The following is an 11106-nucleotide window of genomic DNA, read 5'->3' as shown; positions in this document are numbered from 1 at the left end:
GATTAAAATTTAGGATTTTTTTTTTGAAATGAAAAAGTTGAGTGGTTATGTCAGTGATCAATGAACTGGAAAACTTCAAAAATTTCGAAAAAATAAGCTTTTCAAAATTTTGTGCGAAGTAAAGTTTAAGGATCAAACATCCAAATACTCTATGTTTAGAAGGATTTCTAGGTTTTAGGCCTCCTGAATCCATGTGGTCCATGGAATCCATAGGGTCGATGGGATCCACGGGATCTATGGGGTCCTCGATCCATGGGATCCTGGATACATGAGATCCATCGGGTTCTGGGTCCCTGGGTCCCTGGGTCCATAGGTACACATCTGGGTCCATGGAATTCAAGGAATTCACGGGATCCGTGGGTTCTATGGCTCCATTGGTCCGTAGTATCTATGGGGTCCATGAGATCCGTGAGATCTATGGGATCCATGGGTTCATGGGAGAATTTTAGAAAATTTCAGAAAAATGGAAAATTTTACAAAATGGGAAGTTAAAAAAACAAGGAAAAAAAGGCTGAAAGGCTCAAAAAAGGTTCAAAAGTTCCAAAAGTTTTGACATAATTTACAAAAATTGTATTTAAAATTTTAAGAATACAACAACGGAAGAGTTTCAAAATGGAATTTTTCAAATTTTTAGAATTTTTGTTATGTTTCAAAAATGTCAAGAATCCCAATAACTGAAAAAAATAGGCTTTCAAAGTATTTCTAAACTAGAAAAATACCAAAAAATCTGAGTTTTTCAAAATTCGGAAAATCCGAAAAAGGCCCAAAAGGTGCACTTTGGAGGAATTCAACAAAATGAAACATTCAGTGAATCCTCGTGGGACATTTTTTTTCAAACAAAAAAAACTTTTTTCACACATTTCCAAACAGAGTCGGACCCATGGTCCTCCCAAGATTGAGGGGCGCCCATCTTGTCCAAAATTCTCTGCTGATGGACAAGATGAAAAAAAAGAAAAAAAAAAAGAAAAAAAAAAGAAAAAGTTAGTTGACCACATTGAGAAAAGGGGAGAAAGAGGAGCAGTTGTTCATAGGACAGATCAAGTTGCACAAGAAAATGCTCAGGATTTAAAATGCAGACGTCAAGCTTAGGGGCTAAAAAAGAGTCTGAAATATTCTGAAATACCGTAAACCCTCTAATAGAACGCCACCCGAAGCGTCAAATTTGATCCTATATATCCCATTTTCTGTAAGAGATATCAAAAAGTTGTTAACTGATAAAATGTAGCTGATATCATGATAAACATTTTATCAGTTGACAACTTTTTGATATCTTTCAAAAGAAGTGAGATATATAGGCTTAAAGTGGACGGTCCGGGTGGCGTTGTATTAGACTGTTTACGGTAATTTTTTCTGGATTTTTTTTCTTTTCACGAGGAAAACAAACTTTTTGACAAATACAAATATTTGTGAAGAAATTTGACACTAAATCTCAAAACTTGATGTTTTAAACAAAATGAAAAAAAATCGGAAAAATTGAAAAAAATTCAGGATTTCAGAAATTCGGAATTTCAGGATTTCAGAATTTCTGAAATTTTTGATTTTCTGAAATTTTAGACATAAAAATCTCCAATTTCCAGAAAAAAAACGGTCTCCGAATGCCCATCCAGATGACGTCATTCTCAAAAAGTCCCAAAAAAAAGCGAAAAAGAAATAAAAAATTTCACTTCTCTCTTCTTTTTTTTTGAATGAAATGGAAAAAACGAAAAACTTTTTTTGCTGTTGACGACGTCTTTTTCAACGTCTTCTGAGCCTTCAGAATCTTCTTTTTTCCATATGAAAACCCCCTTTTTTAGCCTTAGGGCAGGCAAAAGGGGAAATTGAGAGAGAGAGAGAGAGAGAGAGAGAGAGAGAGAGAGAGAGAGACGCAGAGAAAAATGGGGGAAAAGGAATAAAGGAGGATAAGAGCAGCAGAAAAATTCTGGAAAAAATATAAAACAATTTTAAAAAAAATTAATAAAAATAAAATAAGAACCACAACGCCCTTTTATAGACCTTATATAGGGCCTTTTTTGGGATGCTCTTATAAATTTTTTGTGGGCGGAGCTTGTAGGGCTAGTCTCCGCCCCTTTTTAAAAGACTATTTTTTATAATTTTTTCTTAGAAATGTATTATATTTAAACGGAATTTTCAAATAAATTGAAATTTTCAGAAAAAAAAGTCTGAAAATTTCAGAAAAACCAAAAAAAAAGTTGAAAATCAATGTTAAGTGAAATTATTATAAGTTGATTTTTGGGAAGGGGATTTTGGCTGATGAGATTTAGAGAAAAAAATTATTTTGATTTTTTGATTTTCAGGAGGAAACGAAAATGCCATTTTAAGAGAAAAAATACATGTGATTTGGGGTGGAAAATGGGTCTTGAGGGGAAAATTTTCGAAATTTTTAGGCGCGAATTTCGAATTTTCTAGAGAATTTCAGACAAAAAATTAGTGATTTTTGTGATTTTTTTTGGCTGAAAATTGGATTTTTTTTTTGAAAAAATTCCAAAATTATCCTCTCAGGACCCAAAAAAAAGAGCTTAAATTATGCACATTTTTGGGAATAGGAAAGAAAAATGACAAAGAAAAATACAAGTAAATTTGAAATTTTGGAATTTTTGGAATCCAAAAAATCCTTTAAAAATCAATAAAATCGGGTACAGAAGCTGATTGGAAAAAGGCACAAAATGGTGGTTTTAAGCGAGAATTCTGGAATAATAAATGCAATGAAACAAGGAAAAAAGTGGATATGGTGTACTGTAGTTCGGGGAAAATTTTTTTTTTTTTGCTGAAATTTTCAGCATTTTTAGGCTGAAAATCCAAAAAATTCAGGAAAAAAATTTTTTTTCGAAAATTTTTTTGGCTGAAAATCCAAAAAAAAAACCAAAAAATATTTTTTTCTGAAAATTTCAGCCAAAAAAAATCTGAAAATTGCGAGAGGAAGAGATTATGATACACGTTTTGATAACTCATTGGGATTACTGTAGGAGATTACTGTAGCTGGTTGGGAGGGGGGGGGGGGGTTAGATGCATTGGAAAAGGGGGCGGAGCTTATGAATGTACATATATAGTCAAAAATGGAAATTAATTAAACGAAATTAATTAGAAGGGTAATAAACATGGACAGGATGATGATGATCGAGGGATTACTGTAGGTGTACGGTAGGGGTACTGTAGGTGGGTGTGGGTCTGAAAAAAGGCAGTTTTAAGGCTATTTCAAGGCCATTTTCAGGCTATTTCAGGCCAATTGAGGCCATTTTAGACCATTTAAGCTTAGTTTAGGCAAATTTAGGCCCGATTTCGGCCGTTTTATGGCCATTTTAGGCCATTTTCAATTAATATAATGCCATTTTAAGCGATTTTACGTCATTTTCAGGCTGGTTTGCCATTTTAGGCCTTTTTAGAGCATTTTAAGCCAATTTTAGGCTATTTTAGCTTATTTTTCAACTGTTTGGGCCCATTTTCAGGGCGTTTTGGGACATTTTTAAGCGATTTTCAGCCACTTTCAGAGCCCTATCATTCGTTTTCAGTCAATTTTCAGCTCAAATTACCTAATGATTCTGCGCAATCAGCGATCGAATTTCCAGGGGATTTGTGGGCGGAGCTTGTTGCTGATTCCCGATAATCGATTGATTTTTATTGAATTGAACCGTCGTCGTCGATGGCGGAATCATCATCAAGTTGCTCGAGTTCGGCGATTGCATTAAAGCGTTCGATATCATCTACAATGCGCGTGAAATCCGTTGTTGCAATATTGTGATAATTTGATCGAGGAGTACGGTCGGATGGCGTCGTCTGGATTATCGATTTTTTATTGATTTTTTTATTTTGAAAATTGATAGAGGTTGTGGCCGTTTTCTAGCGGTAAAAATGACTAGAAAATTCGAATTTTTCATTGAAAATCGCTGGTTTTCACAAAAAACATTGAAAATTTTTTTTTGAAATTTTGAATTTTTCAAAATTTTCTGATCAAATTTTGATTTTTGGCAATTTTTAAGCTTAAAATCGAATTTCCCGAGAAATTCCACCCGAAAACCCCCTTTTCCGCGTCTCTAACACTCAATTTCGAGTTTTCTGGTTACTGTAGCGCCGATTGTGTGCAAACACCGAGCCAAACACCGAACCTTACGACAAATTGCACAAATCGCTCAAAAATGGTTGTATTAGGGGTAAAAATAGGCGCGGATTTCGAATTTTGATATGAAAACTGTCTATAATCAATGCTTTTTAAGAAAATTTCAAAAACTGTTTTTTTCGAATTTTCTATTTTTTGGAATCATTATTTTCTGATCAAATTTTGATTTTTGGCAATTTTTAAGCTTAAAATCGAATCTCCCGCAAAATTCCACCCTAAAACCCCCTTTTCCGCGTCTCTAACGCTCAGTTTCGAGATTTCGGGTTACTGTAGCGCCGATTGTGTGCAAACACCGAGCCAAACACCGAACCTTACGACAAATTGCACAAATCGCTGGAAACTCTCAAAAAACGGTCATTTAGGTGTAAAAAAGGCGGGGAATTCGAATTTCGCATTTAAACCCTTTTGAAATTTGATGTTCCGGGAGAAAATGGGATTTTAAGCTATTTAAGGATAGAAACCAAGGGTATACTGTAAACAAAACGAACCACAACACAATACCAACTATCCAAAATCAATGAAAAACGATCATTCCAACGCATTCCGACCGTACAACAACAATGGAAGACTCCGGCCGCGGTCGGCCGCGGCCCAAAGAAGGCTTACCGGATTCTGGTACATATTATGTCCACCACTGATTAGGTTCAGTTGTTGCTGTCGATTTCCAACCTGTTGTTGCTGCTGATCATCCACGTTATGCTTGCATTTCTAAAAAACGAAGGGGGACTAGAAAATGCATCTTGGGGGGATTTCTAGGCCATCGGGACCAATTTCAGGGGTTTTGGGACATTTCTGAGGTCCAAAACTTCAATTTTAAGCAATTCTAGGCCATCAGGAGCGGAATTTGCGTCAAAATTCAGCTAGAAACCCTCCAAAATCGGTCTAAACTGAATAGGGACTAGAAAATTCATTCTAGGGGGTTTCTAGACCACCAGGACCAATTTCAGGGGTTTTAGGCCATGTTGAGGTCCAAAAACCCATTTTTTACATCGTTTTTAGTGCTAAAACGATCATTTCTGCAAATTTGGACCTATGTATCCTAAAAATCAAGATTTCGATGCTAAAATGATCATTTTTGCAAGAGGGACTAGAAAATGCAATTTAAGGGGTTTCTAGGCCACCAGAACCGATTCCAGGGTGTTTTTAGGCCATTTTCAAGGTCCAAAACCCCCAAAAACCCACCTCCTCGTGCTTCTTCTTCTCCTCGTGCTTATGAAACCGTAGGGCGCACGTCAGACAGCTGAACGGCTTGTCCGACGAGTGCGTTCTCTCGTGTTTCGCCAAATGATCGGACCGGGAGAACGCACGGAGACACGTCTGACACTGGAACATCCGTTGGCCCGTATGAATCCGCATGTGTCGTTGGAGGTGGTCGTTTCGGCAGAATCGCTTGCCACAGTCGGGCCGCGGGCAGATGAATGGTCGCTCTTTGGGCATTCCCTGGAAATTGGTCTTTTTTTGAGGTCGAAATGGGTAGTTTCGAGGTTATATAGGCTGGAATGGATGCCAGAATCGAGTTTTACACAAAATTTAGACCTAGAAACCCGGTTTTCAGGGATTTTTTGAATATGACCGAGTTTTCCCACTGGTGGCCTAGAAAATCAAGCTGGCTAGCAGGTTACATAATGAGTTCACTACACCTAGATTATACTTGAAATCCTAAAAAATGTACTAGAAACGGTTGAAAACATGCTGGCCGAGTTTTGATGGCCTAGAAACCCAAATTCAGTCAGAAATCGGTTTTTCCATACGTTTTTCAGCGTTCCAAGACTAAATCAATGGCAGGATCGAGTTCTACGCAAAATTTGGGACTAGAGACCTGGTTTTTAAGGATTTTTTGAATAAGGCCGAGTTTTTCTCACTGGTGACCTAGAAACCCAAAATTTGCAAAAATAGAGTTTTTTGAAACTTTTTTCAGCGTTTCCAGACTGCATGAACGGCAGAATCGAGTTCCACGCAAAATTCAAGTCTAAAAGCTACTTTTTTGGAAATTTTTGAATGTGGCCGAGTTTTTTAACTGGTGGCCTAGAAAACTGGATTTCTCGGCCACCAATGAAAAAAACCTAAACGCGGCTCTCAAGGGGTTATTATAGCTAAATTACTACAAAAAATCCTAGAAATTTCTTCTGGACACGGCTAAAAACACGCTGGCCGAGTTTTGGTGGCCTAGAAACCCAAATCTTCCAAAAATAGGGTTTTTTGAAACTTTTTCCAGCGTTTCCAGACCGAATGAATGCTAGAATCGAGTATTTCGCAGAATTTCCGCCTAGAAACCTAGTTTTTAAAGATTTTTTGAATGTGGCCGAGTTTTTCTCACACGGTGGCCTAGAAACCCAAATCCTTCGAAAACTCCGGTTTTCGGTACTTTTTTCGAAGATTCTAGACTAAAATTTCATGTAGATCTCGATTTTGGCACTTAGAACAGCTGAATTTCCATCTAAAACCTAGAAAAATGCAGAAAAAAAGCTTACATTAGCATCCAGCGCCGGCCTCCTTCCGGGTCCCTGTCCCTTTTTGGCCTTTTTCACTGTCGTTGTCCCATTATTGGTGCCACGTGGATTCTGTTGCTGATTGTTGTTGGCCAGTCCGTTTTGCATTAAATGGCTCGGGTGGCCTCCTGGTAGGTTGGGCAGAAAGTCGAACTGCAAAAATTGGAATACGGTACTTTTGGAGCCAATTTATCTGGGTTACTGTAGGAGTTATGAACATGGGGTCAACTGATAAAATATAGCTGATAATGTGATGAACATTTTATCAGTAGACCGCTTTTTGATATCTCTTACAGGGACCGAGATAAACTGGCTCAAAGTTGGCGGACAGAAAATGGTATTTTAGCTGATAAGGGCTCCCTACTTTAAAGCCCAATTATCTGGGTTACTGTAAGAGATATCAAACATCCGTCAACTGATAAAAGATGCCTTATAACATGATAAACAATTTATCAGTAGACCACTTTTTGATAACTCCTACAGTAACCTAGATAAATTGGCTTAAAGTTAGGAGACCCTTAGGAGCTAATAAGCTCTATGCCCTTCTATTACAGGTCTCCTCACCTTCTGCTGTCCATTATTAAGTAGTAACGATGAATCGAATGGCTCCTGTGCATAGGCGTGTGATATGATTTGATTGATAAGGCGAGCGTGTTGATTCTGGTGCGGGTGCTGATTGTGTTGGGGTTGGGACTGCTGCTGCTGTTGCATGTGCTGATTCGACTGAAAATTATTAAAATTGGCTTAAAATGGGCATAGATATCATAGATACCTAAGATACTATAGGTACCAAAGACACCATAGGTACCACAGACACCATAGATACCATAGATTCCATATGTACCATATGTACCATAGATGCCATATGTACCATAGCTACCATAGGTACCATAGACTCCATATGTACCATAGATTCCATATGTACCATAGATTCCATATGTACCATAGGTACCATAGATTCCATATGTACCATAAGTACTACGGACACCATAGGTACCATAGGTACCATAGATTCCAAATGTACCATAGGTACCACAGACACCATAGATTCCATATGTACCATAAGTACTACGGACACCATAGGTACCATAGGTACCATATGTACCATAGATTCCATAGGTACCATATTTTTACTGATTTTGGGGGGTCATTTTACTTCGATTTTTGAGATATTTAAGCCTGTTTTCTGTGATTTTCAGCCACTTTTCTCATTAAAATTGCTGAAAAACTGTGCTAAAAAACCTCATAAATCGAATAAAAATGATCCGAAATTCATCAAAAAACCACTTTTTTTCGAAAAATTCCAAATGAAAATGACCAAAAATGAGCTGAAAACGTCGAAAATGCTGATTTTCAGCTCATTTTTAGTCGATTTTAAGCCATTTTCAGCCAATTTCAGTGATTTTCGAGGGGTTTTAGCTCATTTTTGGCCGATTTTTGGCCGATTTTCAGCCAAAATTTCCCCAATTCCTTACTCCAAACGACGTTTGCGGTTCGCTCTGCGTATGAATCATCCGATTCATCATCGGGAACGATATTAGACGGGCGCAGTCTGTATCTCTGGCGATTTTTCTGCAATTTTTAGTTGAAGAAAAAGACTGAAAAAAGACAAAAAATGGGTGTCAAAAATATACGAAAAACACTGCAAAAACTACAGTAACCTGGCTCAAAAAATCCGGATTTTGAGACAAAAAATCAACAATTTCATTTAAAAAAAACGAACAAAACTTCAACAAAAAATCATAAAAATTAACAAAAAAATTCCAAAAATTAGCGTTTTTTGAATTTGCCGCCTCCTCCTCTTCCTTTTCCACCGCCAAACGAGGCTCCGCCCCTTTTCGCCGAAGCTCCGCCCCTTTTGAATCCGGAGACTGCGCCCCCCATCGCCTTCTTCTTGAGATTCGACTGACGACGGTGCTCCATGTAGTTCTCGAGTTTCTCTTGTTTACGGCGACCCTGTAATTAATTAGATGGTAATTAAGGGGTAATTAAGGGACAAATATGCTGAAAATGGTCTAAAAATGGCTGAAAATAGGCACAGAATGGCTGTTTTCGACCCATTTTAGACTATTCTAAGCCAATTATAGACTGCAATTAGGGGTAATTTAGGGCAATCAAGGATCAAATATGCTGAAAATGGTCTAAAAAAGACTGAAAATAGTCAAAAAATGGCTGTTTTGGACCATTTTAAGCCGACTTATCCGAATTTGAGACCATTTCAGGCCTATTTTAGACAATTTTATGCCATTTTAGGCCAAGTTGAAAGCATTTTAGACCTATTTTAAGCCCATTTTGGACAATTTTTGACCCATTTCAGGCCTTGTCAGGCCTTTTTAGACATTTTAGAGCCTTTTGGATCAATTTCAGACCATTCTAGACCAATTCAGGCCTTTTTTAGACTATTTTATGACAATTTTGGACAATTTTTAGACCCATTTCAGATCAATTTCAGGCCTTTTCAGATCAATTTCAGGCCATTTTAGACCATTCTAAGCACATTTTAGACCAATGTCAGACCATTTCAGGCCTTTCTAGACCATTTTAAGTCAATTTTAAGCCAATTTTAGACCAATTTCAGACCTTTTTCCGGCCTTTTTAGACCAATTTCAGACCATTTCAGGCCTTTCTAGACCATTTTAAGTCAATTTTAAGCCAATTTTGGATAATTTTCAGACCATTTTCAGGCTTTTTTAGACTCATTCCATAACATTTCAGGCGTTTTCAGATCTTTTGAGCCTAGTTAGGCCAATCTTTGACCTTTCTAGGCCATTTTCAGACCATTTCAGGCCTTTTTAGACCATTTCAAGCCCATTTCGGATCAATTTCAGAAGATTCTATTGTTATTCTAAGCCAAATTAGGCCAGTTTTAGTACAATTTCAGACAATCTTTAGGCATATTAGATCATTTTGGGCCTCCTTTTTAGACCATTTAAAGCCTATTTCAGACTATCTTCGATCGTTTTAGGTCCATTCTTCTAGGCCAATTTTGGACAATTTTTAGACCTACTTTAGACCCCTTTGCATGTCAAAATTAGGCCAATTTAGGCCAGCCACCATTCTAGGCCAATTTTAGTCTTTTCAGGTCAATTTCAAGCCATTATAGACCTTTTTAGACCATTCGAGACATATTTCAGGCATTTTTAGACTATTTTAGACCAATTCCAGATCATTTCAGACCATTTTAGTCTATTTTCAGGCCATTCTAGCCCAATTTCAGACCAATTTCAGGCTATTTTAAGCCAATTTCAGGCCATTTTCAGCCTCTTACCTTAAGAATTTGATCCTTGTTCTTGAGCTCCGAGTGCTTCGGTCCTGCACTCTTCGCCGCCTCATTCTTCCATTTCCTCTTTCTACCGTAATCCTGTGTCTGCTGCGTCTCTCCACTCTCCTCTCCACCGTCCTTCTTGAATCCAATCTTCTGCTTCTGCTTCCATTCCTCGTATTTTCCAGTTTTGTAGCTTGCCGGGAGCCACGTGCCGTCCTCCGTGCGGATCTTCTTGTTCGCCGGCTCGTTACCCGATAGACCCACGTACTTTTTGAGGCGGCGGTCCCATCTCTGCAAAAATTTGAGGATTTTAAGCCAAAAGTAGGGGATTTTAAGCTGAAATTCGTCATTTTAGGTCCGAAAAACTAATTTTTAGTTGAAAAAAAATGAGGATTTAGAGCTAAAAATGGACGATTTTAAGCCAAAAATGATGGATTTTCAACTAAAAATCAGCAATTTCGAGCTAAAAATGAGAGATTTTCAGCTAAATATTGCTCACTTTTCACTGAAAATGAGGTATTTTGGGGGTGGGCTAAAAATGGCGGGTTCTTAACCAAAAATGAGACATTTTAAGCCGAAAATAGAAGATTTTTGAAGCTGAAAAAATGTGGATTTTTAGCTGTAAATAGAGGATTTTGAGCTTTTTTGCCGAAAAAAGCGAATTTTTAGTTAAAAGCTTAGAATTTAGAGCTAAAAATGGACGATTTTAAGCCAAAAATGATGGATTTTCAACTAAAAATCAGCAATTTCGAGCTAAAAACGACGCTGAATTTCGAACCGAAAATCGAAAATTAGCTCATTTTAGGCTCAAAAACCGATGGTTAGAGTGAAAATAGACGAATTTTCAGCCTAAAATAGCTCATTTTTTGGCTAAAATAGCTCAGCTTTTTGAGCTTACAACTGACGAATTATTTTTTCAGCTAACAATCACTTAAAATTGCCCAATTTTCGATCAAAATGAGGGATTTTCAGCGGCCAAAACTGAGGGATTTTCGAGCTGAAATTCCTTAAATTTTAAGCTCAAAAAAAAAAACAAAAAACTTTTCGGATGAAAAGATTGCTTATTTCAGAACCTAGAATTGCTCATTCTCAGCTCGGCATTTGATGCATTTTGAGACAAACATGGGTCATTTCTGTGGCTTTGAAAGCTTTATTTTGGGGCTCAAATTGCTCATTTATAGCTCAAAAATTGCTCATGCTTCGCTAAAAATAATGGATTTTAGGGGCGAAAAATTGTTTCG

General features: G+C 37.4%; 2 protein-coding genes across 2 annotated transcripts in view; both read right to left on the bottom strand.

The window, feature by feature from the left end:
- Positions 1 to 3612: 3612 nt before the first annotated feature.
- Cbr-egrh-3 lies at positions 3613 to 8126 on the bottom strand (the record flags this gene model as incomplete). Its single annotated transcript, XM_045236314.1, has 6 exons — positions 3613 to 3771; positions 4718 to 4819; positions 5294 to 5551; positions 6583 to 6753; positions 7165 to 7323; positions 8076 to 8126. 6 exons carry the CDS (start codon positions 8124 to 8126, stop codon positions 3613 to 3615), a joined length of 900 nt encoding a protein of 299 aa, XP_045095302.1.
- Positions 8127 to 8370: 244 nt separating this feature from the next.
- The window catches only part of CBG13909, a gene marked incomplete at both ends in the record, with an annotated part of 14561 nt that continues 11825 nt past the window's right edge, over positions 8371 to 11106 (bottom strand). Inside the window, 2 exons of the mRNA XM_045236313.1 lie at positions 8371 to 8556; positions 9869 to 10156. Of these exons, the coding sequence (XP_045095301.1) occupies positions 8371 to 8556; positions 9869 to 10156 (474 nt within the window). The remainder of the gene's footprint in view (positions 8557 to 9868; positions 10157 to 11106) is intronic.

Source organism: Caenorhabditis briggsae (assembly GCF_000004555.2).
Source record: "Caenorhabditis briggsae complete genome, chrIV, whole genome shotgun sequence".
In the NCBI taxonomy this organism is placed as follows: Eukaryota; Metazoa; Nematoda; class Chromadorea; order Rhabditida; family Rhabditidae; genus Caenorhabditis; species Caenorhabditis briggsae.
Note: the sequence above shows the minus strand (reverse complement) of the source record. Positions and strands in the feature narration are given on the sequence as shown.